We start from the raw sequence: 25947 nt of genomic DNA, 5'->3' as shown, positions 1-25947 counted from the left end.
GACCTTGTTAGTGTTCTGTTAGTCTAGGAGGGTCTGACCTTGTCAGTGTTCTGTTAGTCTAGGAGGGCCTGGCCTTGTCAGTGTTCTGTTAGTCTAGGAGGGTCTGACCTTGTCAGTGTTCTGTTAGTCTAGGAGGGTCTGACCTTGTCAGTGTTCTGTTAGTCTAGGAGGGTCTGACCTTGTCAGTGTTCTGTTAGTCTAGGAGGGTCTAAACTTGTCAGTGTTCTGTTAGTCTAGGAGGGTCTAAACTTGTCAGTGTTCTGTTAGTCTAGGAGGGTCTAAACTTGTCAGTGTTCTGTTAGTCTAGGAGGGTCTGACCTTGTCAGTGTTCTGTTAGTCTAGGAGGGTCTGACCTTGTCAGTGTTCTGTTAGTCTAGGAGGGTCTAAACTTGTCAGTGTTCTGTTAGTCTAGGAGGGTCTGACCTTGTCAGTGTTCTGTTAGTCTAGGAGGGTCTAAACTTGTCAGTGTTCTGTTAGTCTAGGAGGGTCTAAACTTGTCAGTGTTCTGTTAGTCTAGGAGGGTCTGACCTTGTCAGTGTTCTGTTAGTCTAGGAGGGTCTGGCCTTGTCAGTGTTCTGTTAGTCTAGGAGGGTCTGACCTTGTCAGTGTTCTGTTAGTCTAGGAGGGTCTGACCTTGTCAGTGTTCTGTTAGTCTAGGAGGGTCTAAACTTGTCAGTGTTCTGAATGTCTAGAATGTGAGTGTCTGTGTGTATTCCAGTGTGGTAAACTCCAGAGGAATAGGTGAAACCTGTTAAGAGTTCTTAGTATCTTTGGTAAAAAACTTCCCTGTCCCTACAGCTTCCCTGTCCCTACAGCTTCCCTGTCTCTGTTGTGCTTTTTTTCAGGTTTTACTTGTTTATTTTAGTGGTTGTCAACAAAATATAAGGTTTAATTCTTGTTACAGATGATGTCCTAAAACAGGGTTCCCCAACTGGCTGCCCGAGGGTTAGCAAGGTTCCCCAACTGGCTGCCCGAGGGTAAACGGGGTTCCCCAACTGGCTTCCCGAGGGTAAACGGGGTTCCCCAACTGGCTTCCCGAGGGTAAACGGGGTTCCCCAACTGGCTGCCCGAGGGTAAACAGGGTTCCCCAACTGGCTGCCCGAGGGTAAACAGGGTTCCCCAACTGGCTGGCCGAGGGTAAACAGGGTTCCCCAACTGGCTGCCCGAGGGTAAACAGGGTTCCCCAACTGGCTGGCCGAGGGTAAACAGGGTTCCCCAACTGGCTGCCCGAGGGTAAACAGGGTTCCCCAACTGGCTGCCCGAGGGTAAACAGGGTTCCCCAACTGGCTGCCCGAGGGTTCAAATCAAATCAAATGTATTTATAAAGCCCTTCTTACATCAGCTGATATCTCAAAGTGCTGTACAGAAACCCAGCCTAAAACCCCAAACAGCAAGCAATGCAGGTGTAGAAGCACGGTGGCTAGGAAAAACTCCCTAGAAAGGCCATAACCTAGGAAGAAACCTAGAAAGGAACCAGGCTATTTGGGGGGGCCAGTCCTCTTCTGGCTGTGCCGGGTGGAGATTATAACAGAACATGGCCAAGATGTTAAAATGTTCATAGATGACCAGCAGGCTCAAATAATAATAATCACAGTAATTGTCGAGGGTGCAACAAGTCAGCACCTCAGGAGTAAATGTCAGTTGGCTTTTCATAGCCGATCATTGTGAGTATCTCTACCGCTCCTGCTGTCTCTAGAGAGTTGAAAACAGCAGGTCTGGGACAGGTAGCATGTCCGGTGAACAGGTCAGGGTTCCATAGCCGCAGGCAGAACAGTTGAAACTGGAGCAGCAGCACGGCCAGGTGGACTGGGGACAGCAAGGAGTCATCATGCCAAGTAGTCCTGAGGCATGGTCCTAGGGCTCAGGTCCTCCGAGAGAAATAAATAAAGAGAGAATTAGAGAGAGCATACTTAAATGCACACAGGACACCGGATAAGACAGGAGAAATACTCCAGATATAACAGACTGACCCTTGCCCCCCGACACATAAACTACTGCAGCATAAATACTGGAGGCTGAGACAGGAGGGGTCAGGAAACACTGTGGCCCCATCCAATGATACCCCCGGACAGGGCCAAACAGGCAGGATATAACCCCACCTACTTTGCCAAAGCACAGCCCCCACACCACTAGAGGGATATCTTCAACCACCAACTTACCATCCTGAGACAAGGCCGAGTATAGCCCACAAAGATCTCCGCCACGGCACAACCCAAGGGGGGGCGCCGACCCAGACAGGAAGATCACGTCAGTAACTCAACCCACTCAAATGACGCACCCCTCCTAGGGACGGCATGGAAGAGCACCAGTAAGCCAGTGACTCAGCCCCTGTAATAGGGTTAGAGGCAGAGAGTCCCAGTGGAGAGAGGGGAACCGGCCAGGCAGAGACAGCAAGGGCGGTTCGTTGCTCCAGAGCCTTTCCGTTCACCTTCACACTCCTGGGCCAGACTACACTCAACCATATGACCCACTGAAGCAGGGTTCCCCAACTGGCTGCCCGAGGGTTAGCAAGGTTCCCCAACTGGCTGCCCGAGGGTTAGCAGGGTTCCCCAACTGGCTGCCCGAGGGTAAACAGGGTTACCCAACTGGCTGCCCGAGGGTTAGCAGGGTTCCCCAACTGGCTGCCCGAGGGTTAACAGGGTTCCTCAACTGGCTGCCCGAGGGTAAACAGGGTTCCCCAACTGGCTGCCCGAGGGTTAACAGGGTTCCCCAACTGGCTGCCCGAGGGTTAGCAGGGTTCCCCAACTGGCTGCCCGAGGGTAAACAGGGTTCCCCAACTGGCTGCCCGAGGGTAAACAGGGTTCCCCAACTGGCTGCCCGAGGGTGATTTTTATTTGGCCGCCCAAGTTTTCAGACCAAAAAAGAAATGTGAAAACATCAGCTAATCAGGTCCAATTGATTTTAGTTGATCAAATCTGTTCCAAAGAATTCTGTTCTGTATTCCCACGCAAAATTGAGAGATCTACACTAAGTGTACAAAACATGAAGAACACCTGCTCTTCCCATGACATAGACTGACCAGGTGAATCCACGTGAAAGCTATGATCACTTATTGATGTCAGTTGTTAAATCCACTTCAATCAGTGTAGATGAAGGGGAGGAGACAGGATAAAGAGGGATTTCTTAAACCTTGAGACAATTTGTGTGCATGTGTGTGTGTGTGTGCCATTCAGAGGGTGAATGGGCAAGACAAAAGATGTAAGTGCCTTTGAACAGGGTATGGTAGTAGGTGTCAGACGCACTGGTTTGTGTTAAGAACTGCAACGCTGCTGGGTTTTTCACACTCAACAGTTTCCCGTGTGTATCAAGAATGGTCCACCACCCAAAGGACATCCAGCCAACTTGACACCACTGTGGGAAGCGTTGGAGTCAACATGGTCCAGCATCCCTGGCCCATTGTGTATAGTCAGTGTATGTGATCGTATACATATGTTAGCAAGGTCTGAGATCATCTAATGCTTCATTCAAATATCGGTTTGGGTTTCTTGCGGTCAATTTGCAGTCTACCAATTATTTTGTAAGTAGATTCCGCTCAATGAAAAATTGTCCCGCGGCTTAATCTGGTTAATGATCCCTGTACTTAAACAACTCTCTCCCCTCCTCTCCCTCCCTCCATTCTACCAGGACACCAAGGCGGGGGGCCGTCCCAGCATGCCGCGATGTCGGAACTCGGTTGCCACGACGGCGGAGGAGACCCCTCACATCGGTAACTATCGGTTGCTGAAGACCATTGGCAAGGGCAACTTCGCTAAAGTCAAACTGGCACGCCACGTCCTCACCGGGAAAGAGGTAACACAGACACACACACTTTACACACAGAGACACCATTTTCTCTTCTGGCAGGAACTGCTTCCTGTCTTGTTGCATCACTTCCCGTGTAGCCTCCACTTTGGACTTGGGCTGTATCTCAATTCCTTCAGTATTTGGACTGGATCCATTTTGAACCACCCCTACAGTCCCCCTCAGCTCAGACACACGCATTCTCACACACATTATTTATTTCCATTCTTCTATCCCTCCGCTCTCCTCCTGAAGGACTTGATGAAGGAGAGGAGAGGAAGCCATTGTAGACTATTGAGATGCAGCCCAACTGTCTCTCTCTGTTGAATTGAAGTTGGTGTTCTGTTGGAACACTCAACATTCTGTCCTCACTGTGTTCCACCAGGCAGAGACGGTGTTCAGCATTCTGAACTGGGTCTGTCTGTCTCTGTCTCTGTGTCTGTGTCTGCCTGTCTGCCTGTCTGCCTGTCTGCCTGTCTGTCTGTCTGCCTGTCTGCCTGTCTGCCTGTCTGTCTGACTTAGAATTTGCCCTTGAACAAGGCAGTTAACCCGCTGTTCCTAGGCCGTCATTGTAAACAAGAATTTGTTCTTAACTGACTTGCCTAGTTAAATAAAGGTCAAATAAAAAATTTAATAAAAATAATAATAAATTGCTCAGGCAGGCAGAGGCCAGTGTGTGTAATTGGGGTGGCTTTTGGTCATGTGTGTGTGTGTGTGTGTGTGTGTGTGTTGCTGGCTATGTTAATGTGTGACTGCTCTATGATACTGATTACTCTGAGTGAGTGAGAGTGTGAGAGAGGGAGCGAGACATAGAGAGTGTGAGAGCGAGACAGGGAGATATATGAAGGAACCACTCAAAGGGGAAAAAGTATCTTTCTCTCAATTCAATAGATGCATTATTGGCATAAATGGGTGGTTGCCACTGTTGCCAAGCGATGGATATGAAGTATTACATAAACTTAACAATATGTTTGAACAATAACAATACACAGTGTCTTGTGAAAGTATTCAGACCCACTGACTTTTTCCACATTTTGTTACTTTACAGCCTTATTCTAAAATGGATTAAATTATTTAAAAAATCTCAGCAATCTACACACAATACCCCATAATGACAAAGAAAAAACAGGGTTTTGGAAAGTATTGCAAATGTATTAAAATTTTTAAACAGAAACCTTATTTACATATGTATTCAGACCCTTTGCTATGAGACTCGAAATTGAGCTCTGGTCCATCCTGTTTCCAATGATCATCCTTGAGATGTTTCTACAACTTGATTGGAGTCCACCTGTGAAAAATTCAATTGATTGGACATGATTTGGAAAGACACACACCTGTCTAAAAACCAAGCCATGAGGTTGAAGGAATTGTCCGTAGAGATCAGAGACTGGATTGTGTCGAGGCACAGATCTGGGGAAGGGTACCAAAACATTTCTGCAGCGTTGAAGGTTCCCAAGAACACAGTGGCCTCCATTAATATAAAATGAAAGACGTTTGGAACCACCAAGAGTCTTCCTAGAGCTGGCTGCCCGGCCAAACAGCAATCGGGGAAGAAGGGTCTTGGTCAGGGAGGTGACCAAGAACCCAATGGTCACTCTGACAGAGCTCCAGACTTCCTCTGTGGAGATGGGAGAACCTTCCAGAAGGACAACCATCTCTGCAGCACTCCACCATTCAGGCCTTTATGGTAGAGTGGCCAGACGGGAGCCACTCCTCAGTAAAAGGCACATAACAGCCACAGCCCGCTTGGAGTTTGCCAAAAGGCACCTAAAGACTCTCAGACCATGAGAAACAAGACTTTCTGGTCTAATAAAACCAAGATTGAACTCTGGCCTGAATGTCAAGTGTCATGTCTGGAGGAAACCTGGCACCATCCCTATGGTGAAACATGGTGGTGGCAGCATCATGCTGTGGGGATGTTTTTCAGTGGTAAGGACTGGGAGACTAGTCAGGATTGAGGCAAAGATGAACGGAGCAAAGTACAGAGAGATCCTTGATGAAAACCTGCTCCAGAGCGCTCAGGACCTCAGACTGGGGCGACGGGGCACCTTCCAGCACACAGCCAAAACAATGCAGGACTGATTTCGGGACAAGTCTCTGAATGTCCTTGAGTGGCTCAGCCAGAGCCCAGACTTGAACCCGATCGAACATCTCTGGAGAGACCTGAAAATAGCTGTGCAGCGACACTCCTCATCCAACCTGACAGAGATTGAGAGGATCTACAGAGAAGAATGGGAGAAACTCCCCAAATACAGGTGTGCCAAGCTTGTAGCATCATACCCAAGAAGACTTGAGGCTGTAATCGCTGCCAAAGGTGCTTCAACAAAGTACTGAGTAAAGCGTCTGAATACTTATGTAAATGTGATATTTCTGTTTTAATTTTTTAATGAATTTGCAAAAAAATTCAAAAATGTTTGCTTTGTCATGATGGGTTACTGTGTGTAGATTGAGGGGGAAATTATGAAATCAATTTTAGAAAGCTGTAACAAAATGTGGTAAAAGTCAAGGGGTCTGAATACTTTCCGAATGCACTGTATATTAAAAAAATTAAATGGCAACAATTGAGAAATTTAAATCTACGAGGTCTCCTGTATGACATGGATATACTGTCTCTGTTATATTATGACAGACCAGCTAGATCTACTGTCTCTGTTATATTATGACAGACCAGCTAGATCTACTGTCTCTGTTATATTATGACAGACCAGCTAGATCTACTGTCTGTTATATTATGACAGACCAGCTAGATCTACTGTCTCTGTTATAATATGACAGACCAGCTAGATCTACTGTCTCTGTTATATTATGACAGACCAGCTAGATCTACTGTCTCTGTTATAATATGACAGACCAGCTAGATCTACTGTCTCTGTTATAATATAACAGACCAGCTAGATATAGTGTCTCTGTTATATTATGACAGACCAGCTAGATCTACTGTCTCTGTTATATTATGACAGACCAGCTAGATCTACTGTCTCTGTTATATTATGACAGACCAGCTAGATCTACTGTCTCTGTTATATTATGACAGACCAGCTAGATCTACTGTCTCTGTTATATTATGACAGACCAGCTAGATCTACTGTCTCTGTTATATTATGACAGACCAGCTAGATCTACTGTCTCTGTTAAATTATGACAGACCAGCTAGATCTACTGTCTCTGTTATAATATGACAGACCAGCTAGATCTACTGTCTCTGTTATATTATGACAGACCAGCTAGATCTACTGTCTCTTACATTTTTCCCTAACAAAATGCAAGTGTTCTCCTCGACAGGCAGTTCTTTCTTTACATTTCAGGAGATAAATGCATCTGAGTCAAATGTGGAGTAGGAAGTGCTGCTCATTCTCTAGTCACCTGACCCACATAGTCTGTCTTCTCTGACCGTCCATGTGTTTCTGTGGTGTCCTGTCTCTATGGCCAGGCTATAGTCACTGAGTCTGTACATTGGTCTGTCTCTATGGCCAGGCTATGGTCACTGAGTCTGTACTAGAGGTCGACCGATTATGATTTTTCAACGCCGATACCGATTATTGGAGGACCAAAAAAGGCCGATACCGATTAATCGGCCGATTTTTATTTATTTATTTGTAATAATGACAATTACAACAATACTGAATGAACACTTATTTTACCTAAATGTAATACATCAATAAAATCAATGTAGCCTCAAATAAATAATGAAACATGTTCAATTTGGTTTAAATAATGCAAAAACAAAGTGTTGGAGAAGAAAGTAAAAGTGCAATATGTGACATGTAAAAAAGCTAACGTTTAAGTTCCTTGCTCAGAACATGAGAACATATGAAAGCTGGTATTTCCTTTTTAACATGAGTCTTCAATATTCCCAGGTAAGAAGTTTTAGGTTGTAGTTATTATAGGAATTATAGGACTATTTCTCTCTATACCATTTTGTATTTCATATACCTTTGACTATTGGATGTTCTTATAGGCACTTTAGTATTGCCAGTGTAACAGTATAGCTTCCGTCCCTCTCCTCGCTCTTACCTGGGCTCGAACCAGGAACACATCGACAACAGCCACCCTCGAAGCAGTGTTACCCATGCAGAGCAAGGGGAATAACTACTCCAAGTCTCAGAGCGAGTGGCGTTTGAAACGCTATTAGCGCGCACCCCGCTAACTAGCTAGCCATTTCACATTGGTTACACCAGCCTAATCTCGGGAGTTGATAGGCTTGAAGTCATAAACAGCTCAATGCTTGAAGCACAACGAAGAGTTGCTGGCAAACGCACGAAAGTGCTGCTGGTGCCTACCATCGCTCAGACTGCTCTATCAAATCATAGACTTAATTATAACATAATAACACACAGAAATACGAGCCTTTGGTCATTAATATGGTTGAATCCGGAAACTATCATCTCGAAAACAAAACGTTTATTCTTTCAGTGAAATACGGAACCGTTCCGTATTTTATCTAACCGGTGGCATCCATAAGTCTAAATATTCCTGTTGCATTGCACAACCTTCAATGTTATGTCATAATTACGTAAAATTCTGGCAAATTAGTTCGCAAAGAGCCAGGCGGCCCAAACTGTTGCATATACCCTGACTCTGCGTGCAATGAACGCAAGAGAAGTGACACAATTTCACCTGGTTAATATTGCCTGCTAACCAGGATTTCTTTTAGCTAAATATGCAGGTTTAAAAATATATACTTCCGTGTATTGATTTTAAGAAAGGCATTGATGTTTATGGTCAGGTACAAGTCGTGCAACGATTGTGCTTTTTTCGCAAATGTGCTTTTGTTAAATCATCCCCCGTTTGGCGAAGTTGGCTGTCTTTGTTAGGAAGAAATAGTCTTCACACAGTTCGCAACGAGCCAGGCGGCCCAAACTGCTGCATATACCCTGACTTTGTTGCAAGAGAAGTGACATAATTTTCCTATTTAAAATAAATTCATGTTAGCAGGCAATATTAACTAAATATGCAGGTTTAAAAATATATACTTGTGTATTGATTTGAAGAAAGGCATTGATGTTTATGGTTAGGTACACGTTGGAGCAACGACAGTCCTGTTTCGCGAATGCGCACCGCATCGATATGCAACGCAGGACACGCTAGTTAAACTAGTAATATCATCAACCATGTGTAGTTAACTAGTGATTATGATTGATTGATTGTTTTTTATAAGATAAGTTTAATGCTAGCTAGCAACTTACCTTGGCTTCTTACTGCATTCGCGTAACAGGCAGGCTCCTCGTGGAGTGCAATGTAATCAGGGAGTTAGAGCGTTGGACTAGTTAACCGTAAGGTTGCAAGATTGAATCCCTGAGCTGACAAGGTATAAATCTGTTGTTCTGCCCCTGAACGAGGCAGTTAACCCACCGTTCCTAGGCCGTCATTGAAAATAAGAATGTGTTCTTAACTGACTTGCCTAGTTAAATAAAAGTGTAAAAAAAAAAAAAAAAAAAGATTTCCGATTGTTATGAAAACTTGAAATCGGCCAAATCCGATTAATCGGTCGACCTCTAGTCTGTACATTGGTCTGTCTCTATGGCCAGGCTATAATCACTGAGTCTGTACATTGGTCTGTCTCTATGGCCAGGCTATAGTCACTGAGTCTGTACATTGGTCTGTCTCTATGGCCAGGCTATAGTCACTGAGTCTGTACATTGGTCTGTCTCTATGGCCAGGCTATAGTCACTGAGTCTGTACATTGGTCTGTCTCTATGGCCAGGCTATAGTCACTGAGTCTGTACATTGGTCTGTCTCTATGGCCAGGCTATAGTCACTGAGTCTGTACATTGGTCTGTCTCTATGGCCAGGCTATAGTCACTGAGTCTGTACATTGGTCCGTCTCTATGGCCAGGCTATAGTCACTGAGTCTGTACATTGGTCCGTCTCTATGGCCAGGCTATAGTCACTGAGTCTGTACATTGGTCTGTCTCTATGGCCAGGCTATAGTCACTGAGTCTGTACATTGGTCTGTCTCTATGGCCAGGCTATAGTCACTGAGTCTGTACATTGGTCCGTCTCTATGGCCAGGCTATAGTCACTGAGTGTACATTGGTCCGTCTCTATGGCCAGGCTATAGTCACTGAGTCTGTACATTGGTCCGTCTCTATGGCCAGGCTATAGTCACTGAGTCTGTACATTGGTCCGTCTCTATGGCCAGGCTATAGTCACTGAGTCTGTACATTGGTCCGTCTCTATGGCCAGGCTATAGTCACTGAGTCTGTACATTGGTCCGTCTCTATGGCCAGGCTATAGTCACTGAGTCTGTACATTGGTCCGTCTCTATGGCCAGGCTATAGTCACTGAGTCTGTACATTGGTCCGTCTCTATGGCCAGGCTATAGTCACTGAGTCTGTACATTGGTCCGTCTCTATGGCCAGGCTATAGTCACTGAGTCTGTACATTGGTCCGTCTCTATGGCCAGGCTATAGTCACTGAGTCTGTACATTGGTCCGTCTCTATGGCCAGGCTATAGTCACTGAGTCTGTACATTGGTCTGTCTCTATGGCCAGGCTATAGTCACTGAGTCTGTACATTGGTCTGTCTCTATGGCCAGGCTATAGTCACTGAGTCTGTACATTGGTCTGTCTCTATGGCCAGGCTATAGTCACTGAGTCTGTACATTGGTCTGTCTCTATGGCCAGGCTATAGTCACTGAGTCTGTACATTGGTCTGTCTCTATGGCCAGGCTATAGTCACTGAGTCTGTACATTGGTCCGTCTCTATGGCCAGGCTATAGTCACTGAGTCTGTACATTGGTCCGTCTCTATGGCCAGGCTATAGTCACTGAGTCTGTACATTGGTCCGTCTCTATGGCCAGGCTATAGTCACTGAGTCTGTACATTGGTCCGTCTCTATGGCCAGGCTATAGTCACTGAGTCTGTACATTGGTCCGTCTCTATGGCCAGGCTATAGTCACTGAGTCTGTACATTGGTCCGTCTCTATGGCCAGGCTATAGTCACTGAGTCTGTACATTGGTCCGTCTCTATGGCCAGGCTATAGTCACTGAGTCTGTACATTGGTCCGTCTCTATGGCCAGGCTATAGTCACTGAGTCTGTACATTGGTCCGTCTCTATGGCCAGGCTATAGTCACTGAGTCTGTACATTGGTCCGTCTCTATGGCCAGGCTATAGTCACTGAGTCTGTACATTGGTCCGTCTCTATGGCCAGGCTATAGTCACTGAGTCTGTACATTGGTCCGTCTCTATGGCCAGGCTATAGTCACTGAGTCTGTACATTGGTCCGTCTCTATGGCCAGGCTATAGTCACTGAGTCTGTACATTGGTCCGTCTCTATGGCCAGGCTATAGTCACTGAGTCTGTACATTGGTCCGTCTCTATGGCCAGGCTATAGTCACTGAGTCTGTACATTGGTCCGTCTCTATGGCCAGGCTATAGTCACTGAGTCTGTACATTGGTCCGTCTCTATGGCCAGGCTATAGTCACTGAGTCTGTACATTGGTCTGTCTCTATGGCCAGGCTATAGTCACTGAGTCTGTACATTGGTCTGTCTCTATGGCCAGGCTATAGTCACTGAGTCTGTACATTGGTCTGTCTCTATGGCCAGGCTATAGTCACTGAGTCTGTACATTGGTCTGTCTCTATGGCCAGGCTATGGTCACTGAGTCTGTACATTGGTCTGTCTCTATGGCCAGGCTATAGTCACTGAGTCTGTACATTGGTCTGTCTCTATGGCCAGGCTATAGTCACTGAGTCTGTACATTGGTCTGTCTCTATGGCCAGGCTATAGTCACTGAGTCTGTACATTGGTCTGTCTCTATGGCCAGGCTATAGTCACTGAGTCTGTACATTGGTCTGTCTCTATGGCCAGGCTATAGTCACTGAGTCTGTACATTGGTCTGTCTCTATGGCCAGGCTATAGTCACTGAGTCTGTACATTGGTCTGTCTCTATGGCCAGGCTATAGTCACTGAGTCTGTACATTGGTCTGTCTCTATGGCCAGGCTATAGTCACTGAGTCTGTACATTGGTCTGTCTCTATGGCCAGGCTATAGTCACTGAGTCTGTACATTGGTCTGTCTCTATGGCCAGGCTATAGTCACTGAGTCTGTACATTGGTCCGTCTCTATGGCCAGGCTATAGTCACTTGTTGTTAATGTCTTCCTTTGTTTGAATTCTTTGGCTTTGTCAAGGTGTTGTGCACATTGGTCTCTCTGTCTGCTGAGTCTAATGTAGTTTAATGTAGTGTGTAGTGTGTGTAGTGTGTTATGTCTGTTGAGTAGTGTAATGTAGTGTGTATAGTGTAATGTAGTGTGTATAGTGTAATGTAGTGTGTATAGTGTAATGTAATGTAGTGTGTATAGTGTGATGTAGTGTAATGTAGAGTAATGTAGTGTGTATCATGTAATGTAGTGTAATGTAATGTAGAGTAATGTAGTGTGTATCATGTAATGTAGTGTAATGTAGTGTGTATCATGTAATGTAGTGTGTATCATGTAATGTAGTGTAATGTAATGTAGTGTGTATCATGTAATGTAGAGTAATGTAATGTAGTGTGTATCATGTAATGTAGTGTGTATCATGTAATGTAATGTAATGTAGTGTGTATCATGTAATGTAGAGTAATGTAGTGTGTATCATGTAGTGTAGAGTAATGTAGTGTGTATCATGTAATGTAGTGTAATGTAATGTAGTGTAATGTAGTGTGTATCATGTAATGTAGTGTAATGTAGAGTAATGTAGTGTGTATCATGTAATGTAGTGTAATGTAGAGTAATGTAGTGTGTATCATGTAATGTAGTGTGTATCATGTAATGTAGTGTAATGTAATGTAGTGTGTATCATGTAATGTAGTGTGTATCATGTAATGTAATGTAATGTAGTGTGTATCATGTAATGTAGAGTAATGTAGTGTGTATCATGTAATGTAGTGTGTATCATGTAATGTAGTGTAATGTAGTGTGTATCATGTAATGTAGTGTGTATCATGTAATGTAGTGTGTATCATGTAATGTAGTGTAATGTAATGTAGTGTGTATCATGTAATGTAGTGTAATGTAATGTAGAGTAATGTAGTGTGTATCATGTAATGTAGTGTGTATCATGTAATGTAGTGTAATGTAGTGTGTATCATATAATGTAGAGTAATGTAATGTAATGTAGTGTGTATCATGTAATGCAATGTAATGTAGAGTAATGTAGTGTGTATCATGTAATGTAGAGTAATGTAGTGTGTATCATGTAATGTAGTGTGTATCATGTAATGCAATGTAATGTAGAGTAATGTAGTGTGTATCATGTAATGCAATGTAATGTAGAGTAATGTAGTGTGTATCATGTAATGTAGAGTAATGTAGTGTGTATCATGTAATGTAGTGTAATGTAGTGTGTATCATGTAATGTAGTGTGTATCATGTAATGTAGAGTAATGTAGTGTGTATCATGTAATGTAGTGTGTATCATGTAATGCAATGTAATGTAGAGTAATGTAGTGTGTATCATGTAATGCAATGTAATGTAGAGTAATGTAGTGTGTATCATGTAATGTAGAGTAATGTAGTGTGTATCATGTAATGTAGTGTGTATCATGTAATGCAATGTAATGTAGAGTAATGTAGTGTGTATCATGTAATGTAGTGTAATGTAGTGTGTATCATGTAATGCAATGTAATGTAGAGTAATGTAGTGTGTATCATGTAATGCAATGTAATGTAGAGTAATGTAGTGTGTATCATGTAATGTAGTGTAATGTAGTGTGTATCATGTAATGCAATGTAATGTAATGTAATGTAGTGTGTATCATGTAATGCAATGTAATGTAGAGTAATGTAGTGTGTATCATGTAATGTAGAGTAATGTAGTGTGTATCATGTAATGTAGTGTGTATCATGTAATGTAGTGTGTATCATGTAATGTAGTGTGTATCATGTAATGTAGTGTGTATCATGTAATGTAGTGTGTATCATGTAATGTAGTGTGTATCATGTAATGTAGTGTGTATCATGTAATGTAGTGTGTATCATGTAATGTAGTGTGTATCATGTAATGTAGTGTGTATCATGTAATGTAGTGTGTATCATGTAATGTAGAGTAATGTAGTGTGTATCATGTAATGTAGTGTGTATCATGTAATGCAATGTAATGTAGAGTAATGTAGTGTGTATCATGTAATGTAGTGTAATGTAGTGTGTATCATGTAATGTAGAGTAATGTAGTGTGTATCATGTAATGTAGTGTGTATCATGTAATGCAATGTAATGTAGAGTAATGTAGTGTGTATCATGTAATGTAGTGTAATGTAATGTAGTGTAATGTAGTGTGTATCATGTAATGTAGTGTAATGTAATGTAGTGTAATGTAGTGTGTATCATGTAATGTAGTGTGTATCATGTAATGTAGAGTAATGTAGTGTGTATCATGTAATGTAGTGTGTATCATGTAATGCAATTTAATGTAGAGTAATGTAGTGTGTATCATGTAATGTAGAGTAATGTAGTGTGTATCATGTAATGTAGTGTAATGTAATGTAGTGTAATGTAGTGTGTATCATGTAATGTAGTGTAATGTAGTGTGTATCATGTAATGTAGTGTAATGTAATGTAGTGTAATGTAGTGTGTATCATGTAATGTACTGTAATGTAATGTAGTGTAATGTAGTGTGTATCATGTAATGTAGTGTAATGTAATGTAGTGTAATGTAGTGTGTATCATGTAATGTAGTGTGTATCATGTAATGCAATGTAATGTAGAGTAATGTAGTGTGTATCATGTAATGTAGAGTAATGTAGTGTAATGTAGTGTGTATCATGTAATGTAGTGTAATGTAATGTAGTGTAATGTAGTGTGTATCATGTAATGTAGTGTAATGTAATGTAGTGTAATGTAGTGTGTATCATGTAATGTAGTGTGTATCATGTAATGCAATGTAATGTAGTGTGTATCATGTAATGTAGAGTAATGTAGTGTGTATCATGTAATGTAGTGTAATGTAATGTAGTGTAATGTAGTGTGTATCATGTAATGTAGTGTAATGTAATGTAGTGTAATGTAGTGTGTATCATGTAATGTAGTGTGTATCATGTAATGCAATGTAATGTAGAGTAATGTAGTGTGTATCATGTAATGCAATGTAATGTAGAGTAATGTAGTGTGTATCATGTAATGTAGAGTAATGTAGTGTAATGTAGTGTGTATCATGTAATGTAGTGTAATGTAATGTAGTGTAATGTAGTGTGTATCATGTAATGTAGTGTAATGTAATGTAGTGTAATGTAGTGTGTATCATGTAATGTAGTGTGTATCATGTAATGCAATGTAATGTAGTGTGTATCATGTAATGTAGAGTAATGTAGTGTGTATCATGTAATGTCGAGTAATGTAGTGTGTATCATGTAATGTAGTGTAATGTAGTGTGTATCATGTAATGTAGAGTAATGTAGTGTGTATCATGTAATGTAGTGTAATGTAATGTAGAGTAATGTAGTGTGTATCATGTAATGTAGTGTAATGTAATGTAGAGTAATGTAGTGTGTATCATGTAATGTAGTGTAATGTAATGTAGAGTAATGTAGTGTAGTGTAATGTAGTGTGTATCATGTAGTGTAATGTAATGTAGTGTGTATCATATAATGTAGAGTAATGTAATGTAGTGTAATGTAGTGTGTATCATGTAATGCAATGTAATGTAGAGTAATGTAGTGTGTATCATGTAATGTAATGTAATGTAGTGTGTATCATGTAATGTAGTGTGTATCATGTAATGTAGAGTAATGTAGTGTGTATCATGTAATGTAGTGTGTATCATGCAATGTCATGTAGAGTAATGTAGTGTGTGTAATGTAATGTAGTGTAATGTAGTGTGTATCATGTAATGTAGTGTAATGTAATGTAGTGTAATGTAGTGTGTATCATGTAATGTAGAGTAATGTAGTGTGTATCATGTAATGTAGAGTAATGTAGTGTGTATCATGTAATGTAGTGTGTATCATGTAATGCAATGTAATGTAGAGTAATGTAGTGTGTATCATGTAATGTAGTGTAATGTAATGTAGTGTAATGTAGTGTGTATCATGTAATGTAGTGTAATGTAATGTAGTGTAATGTAGTGTGTATCATGTAATGTAATGTAGTGTAATGTAGTGTGTATCATGTAATGTAGTGTAATGTAATGTAGTGTAATGTAGTGTGTATCATGTAATGTAATGTAGTGTAATGTAGTGTGTATCATGTAATGTAGTGTGTATCATGTAATGCAATGTAATGTAGTGTAATGTAGTGTGTATCATGTAATGTAGAGTAATGTAGTGTGTATCATGTAATGTAGTGTGTATCATGTAATGCAATGTAATGTAGAGTAATGTAGTGTGTATCATGTAATGTAGTGTGTATCATGTAATGCAATGTAATGTAGTGTAATGTAGTGTGTATCATGTAATGTAGTGCAATGTAGTGTGTATCATGTAATGTAGTGTAATGTAATGTAGAGTAATGTAGTGTGTATCATTTCCAGGTGGCTGTTAAGATTATTGATAAAACACAACTCAACTCTTCCAGTCTGCAGAAAGTGAGTCCCACTATGCACACTACACATTATACACACTACACATTATACACACTACACACTATATACACTACACACTATATACACTACACACTATACACACTACACACTACACACTATACACACTACACACTATACACACTACACACTATACACACTACACACTATACACACTACACACTATACACACTACACACTATACACACTACACACTATATACACTACACACTATACACACTACACACTATATACACTACACACTATATACACTACACACTATATACACTACACACTATATACACCACACACACTACACACTATACACACTACACACTATATACACTACACACACACTACACACTATACACACTACACACTATATACACTACACACACACTACACACTATACACACTATATACACTACACACTATACACACTATATACACTACACACACACTACACACTATACACACTACACACACTACACACTATACACTACACACACACTACACACTATACACTACACACTATACACACTATATACACTATACACGCTACACACTATACACACTATATACACTACACACACTATACACTACACACACACTACACACTATACACACTATATACACTACACACACACTATACACGCTACACACTATACACACTATACACTATACACACACTACACACTATACACACTATACACACTATACACTATACACTATACACACTATACACGCTACACACTATACACTATACACACTATATACACTACACACACACTACACACTATACACACTATACACACTATACACACTACACACTATACACACTATACACACTACACACTATACACACTATACACTATACACACTATACACACTATACACACTACACACTATACACACTACACACCACACACACTACACACTACACACTATACACTATACACACTACACACTATACACGATACACACTACACACTATACACTACACACTATGCACTATACACACTATACACTACATACTACACACTATACACACTATACACACTACACACTATACACTACATACTACACACTATACACACTACACACTATGCACACTATACACACACTACACACTACATACCATACAACACACTGCACACACTATACACAACATTACACACAACATAACACACTATACACACTATACACTATACACACACTACACACTATACACACTATACACACTATACACTATACACGCTACACACTATACACTATACACACTATATACACTACACACACACTACACACTATACACACTATACACACTATACACGCTACACACGCTACACACTATACACACTATACACACTACACACTATACACACTATACACTATACACACTATACACGCTACACACTATACACACTATACACACTACACACCACACACACTACACACTACACACTATACACTATACACACTATACACTACACACTACACACGATACACGATACACACTACACACTATACACTACACACTATGCACTATACACACTATACACTACATACTACACACTATACACACTACACACTATACACACTATACACTACATACTACACACTATACACACTACACACTATGCACACTATACACACACTACACACTACATACCATACAACACACTGCACACACTATACACAACATTACACACAACATAACACACTATATACACTATACACTATATACACTATATACACTACACACTATACACACTACACACTATACACTATGCACTACACACTATACACTATATACACTATACACACACTACACACTATATACACTACACACACACTACACACTATACACACTACACACACTACACACTATACACTACACACACACTATACACTATGTACTACACACTATACACTATATACACTATACACACACTACACACTATATACACTATACACACACTACACACTATACACTATATACACTACACACACACTACACACTATACACACTACACACACTACACACTATACACTACACACACACTACACACTATACACTACACACACACTATACACTATATACACTATACACACTATACACACTATACACACTACACACACTACACACTATACACACTATACACTATACACACTATACACTACACACACACTACACACTATACACACTACACACACTACACACCACACACACTATACACTATACACACACTATACACTATACACTACACACTATACACTATATACACACCACACACTACACACTATACACTATACATTACACACGATACACACTATACACTATATACACACTACACACTATACACTATACACACTACACACTATACACTATATACACACTACACACTATACACTATATACACTACACACACACTACACACTATACACACTACACACACTACACACCACACACACTATACACTATACACACACTATACACACTACACACCACACACTATACACTATACACACACTACACACTATGCACTACACACTATACACACACTACACACTATACACACTATATACACTATACACACTACACACTATACACACTATACACTATGCACTACACACTATATACACTATACACACTATACACTATGCACTACACACTATACACTATACACACTACACACTATACACGATACACACACTACACACTATACACACTACACACGATACACACTACACACTACACACTACACACTATACACTACACACTACACACTCTCCCCCGCTCTCTCTCCCGCTCTCTCTCCCGCTCTCTCTCCCGCTCTCTCTCCCGCTCTCTCTCCCACTCTCTCCTGCGCTCTCCCCCGCGCTCTACCCTGCGCTCTCCCCCGCGCTCTACCCTGCGCTCTCCCCCGCGCTCTCTCCCGCGCTCTCTCCCGCGCTCTCTCCCGCGCTCTCCCCCGCGCTCTCCCCCGCGCTCTCCCCCGCGCTCTCCCCCGCGCTCTCCCCCGCGCTCTCCCCCGCGCTCTCCCCCGCGCTCTCTCCCGCGCTCTCCCCCGCGCTCTACCCAGCGCTCTCCCCCGCGCTCTCTCGCTCTCCATCCATTTCTTTCTGAAGTGGTCTAGATCTCAGAGAGACCTAATTACAGGGAACCAGCCTTAATTACATTTCATGAGGGGACTATAGGGATCCCCTGTAGCAGAGTATGAGATAGATATATATACATACACACACTACATGCACTACACACACTACATACACACTACATGCACTACACACACTACATGCACTACACACACTACATGCACTACACACACTACATACACACTACATGCACTACACACACTACATACACACTACATGCACTACACACACTACATACACACTACATGCACTACACACACTACATACACACTACATGCACTACACACACTACATACACACTACATGCACTACACACACACACACACACTACATGCACTACACACACACTACATGCACTACACACACTACATACACACTACATGCACTACACACACTATATACACACTACATACACTATACACACACACACACACACACACACAGTGATGACTATCTTCTCTGTCCTCTTCAGCTCTTCCGAGAAGTGAGAATCATGAAGCTGTTGAATCATCCTAACATAGGTGAGTTGACTCAATTATTAGTGATCCTGTCATAGACAAGTGAATCTGAATCATGAGTCATTTGTCATCCTGTCATAGATAAGTGAATCTGAATCATGAGTCAATGAACTGGAATCACGCTAAAGAATCTTGAACCGAGCTATGCTGCTATAGGTGATTGAATCAAAATAATTATCCCTTTTTCTCCCTCTCTCCCCCTCTCTCCCTCCTCCCCTCTCTCCCTCCCGCCAACCCTCTCCCTTCAACAGTGAAGTTATTTGAGGTGATCGAGACGGAGAAGACATTGTACCTGGTCATGGAGTATGCCAGTGGAGGTGAGTGTGTGCCCGCGTCCAAAATACTTCCCCTGAGTCATCTGTGTGCAACAGTTAAATGATTCCCCCTTGTGTTTCACTATTTGATAGCTATGTAGCCTTCATACAGGAGAACTGAAGAACTGCTACCTTTCTGTGAATGTTTCTCTTCTCTCATCCTTCCTCTCCTCCTATCATCCCTCGCTCCTCTCCTCCTATCATCCCTGGCTCCTCTCCTCCTATCATCCCTCGCTCCTCTCCTCCTATCATCCCTCGCTCCTCTTCTCCTATCATCCCTCGCTCCTCTCTCCCCTCTCCTCCCCCTCTCCCCTTTCTTCCCCCTCTCTCCTCTCCCCCTCGCTTCTCTCTCTTCTCCTCTCGCCCGCTTTTCTCTCTTCTCCTCTCGCTCGCTTCTCTCCTCTCCCCCCTTTCTTCCCCCTCTCTCCTCTCCCCCTCACTTCTCTTCTCTCTCTTCTTCTCTCCTCCCTCTCTCCTCTCCCCGCTTCTCTCCTCTCCCTCCTCTCCCCCCTTTCTCCTCTCTCTCCTCTCCCCACTCTCTCCTCTCCCCTCTTCTCTCCTCTCCCCCCTTTCTCCCCGCTCCTCTCCACTCTCTCCTCTCCCTCCTTTCTCTCCTCTCCCCGCTTATCTCCTCTCCCCCCTCTCTCCTCTCCACTCGCTCCTCTCCCTCCTTTCTCCCCCTTCTCTTCTCTCCCCCCTTCTCTCCTCTCCTCTCTCTCCTCTCCCCCCTCTCCTCTCCCCGCTCCTCTCCACTCTCTCCTGTCCCCGCTTCTCTCCTCTCCTCCTCTCTCTCCTCTCCCCCTCTCTCCACTCTCTCCTCTCCCCCCTCTCTCCTCTCCACTCGCTCCTCTCCCTCCTTTCTCCCCCTTCTCTCCTCTCCCCGCTTCTCTCCTCTCCCCCTCTCCTCCTCTCTCTCCTCCCTCCCTCTTCTCCCCTCTCCCCCTCTCTCCACTCTCTCCTCTCCTCCTCTCTCTACTCCCTCTTCTCTCCTCTCCCTCCTCTCCCCCCTCGCTCCTCTCCTCTGTCCTCCAGGCGAGGTGTTTGATTACCTGGTCGCTCACGGGAGGATGAAAGAAAAGGAGGCGCGTGCCAAATTCAGACAGGTGAGGAGCAAGTGTGTGTGTGTGTGTGTGTGTGTGTGTGTGTGTGTGTGTGTGTGAATGAGAGAGATGGGGTTTATTTGCTCACTTGTTCTTTCCTCCTCAATCCTTCTCTCCATCCCTGTATAGATCGTGTCAGCGGTCCAGTACTGTCACCAGAAGTGTATTGTCCACAGAGATCTGAAGGTGAGACTCTCCCTCTACACACTATAGCGCATGTGTGTGTGTGTGTGTGCGCGCGCTACTTGTCTCTTTGACCAAGTCCCGCCTCTATAAATGTCTCCCTCCCTCATTGGCCCATAGACCTATCAGTCACCCAGCTGACTTGTTAACATTTACACACACACACACACACACACACACAAATACTGCACACACACCGTTATTTCACTGTTACGCAACCCTAACCCGGGCTGGGGGCTACGGTCTGGGGACTAAGTAGCTGGGGACTAAGTAGCTGGGGACTAAGTAGCTGGGGACTAAGTAGCTGGGGACTAAGTAGCTGGGGACTAAGTAGCTGGGGACTAAGTAGCTGGGGACTAAGTAGCTGGGGACTAAGTAGCTGGGGACTAAGTAGCTGGGGACTAAGTAGCTGGGGACTAAGTAGCTGGGGACTAAGTAGCTGGGGGCTACGGGCTGGGGACTACGGGCTGGGGGCTACGGGCTGGGGGCTACGGGCTGGGGGCTTACAGGCTGGGGACTTACAGGCTGGGGACTTACAGGCTGGGGGCTTACAGGCTGGGGGCTACGGGCTGGGGACTTACAGGCTGGGGGCTTACAGGCTGGGGGCTACGGGCTGGGGTCTACGGCCGGAAGAGCTTGAACTATGACCTTCACACAGGCTCCTAACAGTTACTCGCCCATCGGTGTCTGTGTGTTCAGAGTTGTCTCTTGTCTGATGATGTCATCGTGTTCTATTTCACGCTGAGCGCTCGCGCAGAGAACACCTTCCTGTTGCTAGGCAACACAGCCTTCTCTGCTCGGCCATGTATAGTTTAAAGTTCTAATGCTCTGCGTTAAATACTTTAAAGTATTTTTACCTGAGTACTTTACACCACTGGTAGTCAGTCTTAACCACAGATCTAGGATCAGGTTAATTGAGTCACATTCTTAACCCTAATCATTATGGGAATCCAAATATCTGACCCTAAATCAGAGGCTAGATTAAGCTAGTCCATATCCTATCCATCCTATCAGTGGCAACAAGACTGAGTTGGAAAGAGCACTAACTGATCTAGGACCAGGCTGACTGGAAAGAGCACACACTGATCTGGGACCAGGCTAACTGGCTGGAGCACTAACTGATCTGGGACCAGGCTAACTGGCATCACACTGATCTGGGACCAGGCTAACTGGCTAGAGCACTAACTGATCTGGGACCAGGCTAACTGGCTGGAGCACAAACAGATCTGGGACCAGGCTGACTGGCTAAAGCACAAACTGATCTGGGACCAGGCTAACTGGCTAAAGCACAAACAGATCTGGGACCAGGCTGACTGGCTAAAGCACAAACTGATCTGATCCCCCCCTCCTCTCTCCCCCCTCCTCTCTCCTCTCCCCACCAGGCTGAGAACCTACTCCTGGACTCTGACATGAACATCAAGATAGCAGACTTTGGCTTCAGTAATGAGTTCGTAATGGGCAGTAAGCTGGACACGTTCTGTGGTTCTCCTCCCTACGCCGCCCCAGAGCTGTTCCAGGGGAAGAAGTACGACGGGCCAGAGGTGGACGTCTGGAGCCTGGGGGTCATCCTGTACACGCTGGTGTCAGGGTCGCTGCCCTTCGATGGACAGAACCTCAAGGTGTGTGTGGGGAGATGGAGGGAGGGGTGCGCGGGCGGGTGTGTGAGATGGTGACATAGAGAGGGGTGTGTGATGGTGACATAGAGGGGTGTGTGATGGTGACATAGAGAGGGGTGTGTGATGGTGACATAGAGAGGGGTGTGTGATGGTGACATAGAGAGGGGTGTGTGTGTGTGTGAGATCTTGAGATTTGTCAAGACTGTATTCTGTTCTACAGACTGACCTCTCTAACCCTTAACTCCTGACCTCGTACCCCTAATCGCTCCTCTGTCTCCCCCTATATGAGTTGAGGGGGAAATACTCATAGAGAATGACAGAGGCCTCTAGTGGCCAAAAGGCAGTATTACCATGGGCAGCTTCATTGGTTGGAGTCATGTTCAACCGGGTCATCAGGAGGGATCAGCCAATCGTGAAGAAGAAAATGTACTACTTTAAAATGGAGATAGCACGGGCAGCGCCATTGAGGCTGTCACAGACCCTATAATGGCAAGGATACAAAGATGAGTCCTCTATCTATCTCTATGGAAATACCTTATCCTGTTCTACATGTCTACAGACTGACCTCTGACCTCTCCCATCTCTCTCCCCCTATAGGAGTTGAGAGAGCGCGTGTTGAGGGGGAAGTATCGTATTCCGTTCTACATTTCTACAGACTGACCTCTGACCTCTCCCATCTCTCTCCCCCTATAGGAGTTGAGAGAGCACGTGTTGAGGGGGAAGTATCGTATTCCGTTCTACATTTCTACAGACTGACCTCTGACCTCTCCCATCTCTCTCCCCCTATAGGAGTTGAGAGAGCGCGTGTTGAGGGGGAAGTATCGTATTCCGTTCTACATGTCTACAGACTGACCTCTGACCTCTCCCATCTCTCTCCCCCTATAGGAGTTGAGAGAGCGCGTGTTGAGGGGGAAGTATCGTATTCCGTTCTACATGTCTACAGACTGTGAAAACCTACTGAAGAAGTTCCTGATCCTCAACCCCACCAAGAGAGGCAGCCTGGAGGTCAGTCAGTCACCTTTAACCCCTGACCTCTGTGACCACTCACCTTTCACCCCTGACATGTCACCTGGCTATAAAATGTTTCCTAACCTGAATATTTAAATACTTCCTGTTTTCTTTGTGTGAGCTACAGTTGTCCCTCTCTGTTTCCCTTCTCTGTTCCCCTCTCCATCTTTTCTACATTATACCCTTTACTCTCTTCGCCTCCTCTCCTCTGCCTCTCTTCCTCTCCTCTGCCTCTCTTCCTCTCCTCTGCCTCTCTTCCTCTCCTCTGCTCTCTTCCTCTCCTCTGCCGCTCTTCCTCTCCTCTGCCGCTCTTCCTCTCCTCTGCCGCTCTTTCTCTCCTCTGCCTCTCTTTCTCTCCTCTGCCTCTCTTCCTCTCCTCTCTTCCTCTCCTCTCTTCCTCTCCTCTGCCTCTCCTCTGCCTGTCTTCCTCTCCTCCGCCTCTCTTCCTCTCCTCCGCCTCTCCTCTGCCTCTCTTCCTCTCCTCTGCCCCTCTTCCTCTCCTCTGCCTCTCTTCCTCTCCTCTGCCCCTCTTCCTCTCCTCTGCCTCTCTTCCTCTCCTCTGCCTCTCTTCCTCTCCTCTGCCTCTCTTCCTTTCCTCTGCCTCTCTTCCTCTCCTCTGCCCCTCTTCCTCTCCTCTGCCCCTCTTCCTCTCCTCTGCCCCTCTTCCTGTCCTCTGCCTCTCTTCCTCTCCTCTGCCTCTCTTCCTCTCCTCTCCTCCGCCTCTCCTCTGCCTCTCTTTCTCTCCTCCGCCTCTCCTCTGCCTCTCTTTCTCTCCTCTGCCTCTCTTCCTCTCCTCTGCCTCTCTTCCTCTCCTCTGCCTCTCCTCTGCCTTTCTTCCTCTCCTCTGCCTCTCTTCCTCTCCTCTGCCTCTCCTCCTCTCCTCTGCCTCTCTTCCTCTCCTCCGCCTCTCCTCTGCCTCTCTTCCTCTCCTCTGCCCCTCTTCCTCTCCTCTGCCTCTCTTCCTCTCCTCTGCCCCTCTTCCTCTCCTCTGCCCCTCTTCCTCTCCTCTGCCCCTCTTCCTCTCCTCTGCCCCTCTTCCTCTCTTCCTCTCCTCTGCCTCTCTTCCTCTCCTCTGCCCCTCTTCCTCTCCTCTGCCCCTCTTCCTCTCCTCTGCCTCTCTTCCTCTCCTCTGCCTCTCTTCCTCTCCTCTGCCTCTCTTCCTCTCCTCTGCCCCTCTCCCTCTCCTCCGCCTCTCCTCTGCCTGTCTTCCTCTCCTCTGCCTCTCTTCCTCTCCTCTGCCTGTCTTCCTCTGCCTGTCTTCCTCTCTTCCTCTCCTCTGCCTCTCTTCCTCTCCTCTGCCTCTCTTCCTCTCCTCTGCCTTTCTTCCTCTCCTCTGCCTCTCTTCCCTCTGTTCCTCTCTCCTCTCCTCTGCCTCTCTTCCTCTCCTCCGCCTCTCCTCTGCCTCTCTTCCTCTCCTCTGCCCCTCTTCCTCTCCTCTGCCTCTCTTCCTCTCCTCTGCCTCTCTTCCTCTCCTCTGCCCCTCTTCCTCTCCTCTGCCCCTCTTCCTCTCTTCCTCTCCTCTGCCTCTCTTCCTCTCCTCTGCCCCTCTTCCTCTCCTCTGCCCCTCTTCCTCTCCTCTGCCTCTCTTCCTCTCCTCTGCCTCTCTTCCTCTCCTCTGCCTCTCTTCCTCTCCTCTGCCCCTCTCCCTCTCCTCCGCCTCTCCTCTGCCTGTCTTCCTCTCCTCTGCCTCTCTTCCTCTCCTCTGCCTGTCTTCCTCTGCCTGTCTTCCTCTCTTCCTCTCCTCTGCCTCTCTTCCTCTCCTCTTCCTCT

The 25947-nt window shown here is 44.5% G+C and overlaps 1 protein-coding gene across 1 annotated transcript in view; it reads left to right on the top strand.

Moving 5' to 3' along the window:
- The window catches only part of LOC120036992 (serine/threonine-protein kinase MARK2-like), a gene marked incomplete at its 3' end in the record, with an annotated part of 55907 nt that overhangs the window by 22519 nt on the left and 7441 nt on the right, over positions 1-25947 (top strand). The window contains exons 2-9 of the mRNA XM_038983230.1: positions 3625-3789; positions 16232-16285; positions 19911-19959; positions 20208-20273; positions 21303-21373; positions 21500-21556; positions 22936-23172; positions 24055-24174. Coding sequence (XP_038839158.1) covers positions 3625-3789; positions 16232-16285; positions 19911-19959; positions 20208-20273; positions 21303-21373; positions 21500-21556; positions 22936-23172; positions 24055-24174 — 819 coding nt within the window. The remainder of the gene's footprint in view (positions 1-3624; positions 3790-16231; positions 16286-19910; positions 19960-20207; positions 20274-21302; positions 21374-21499; positions 21557-22935; positions 23173-24054; positions 24175-25947) is intronic.

The sequence above is a fragment of the Salvelinus namaycush genome, unplaced genomic scaffold (assembly GCF_016432855.1).
Source record: "Salvelinus namaycush isolate Seneca unplaced genomic scaffold, SaNama_1.0 Scaffold1539, whole genome shotgun sequence".
Lineage (NCBI taxonomy): Eukaryota > Metazoa > Chordata > Actinopteri > Salmoniformes > Salmonidae > Salvelinus > Salvelinus namaycush.
Note: the sequence above shows the minus strand (reverse complement) of the source record. Positions and strands in the feature narration are given on the sequence as shown.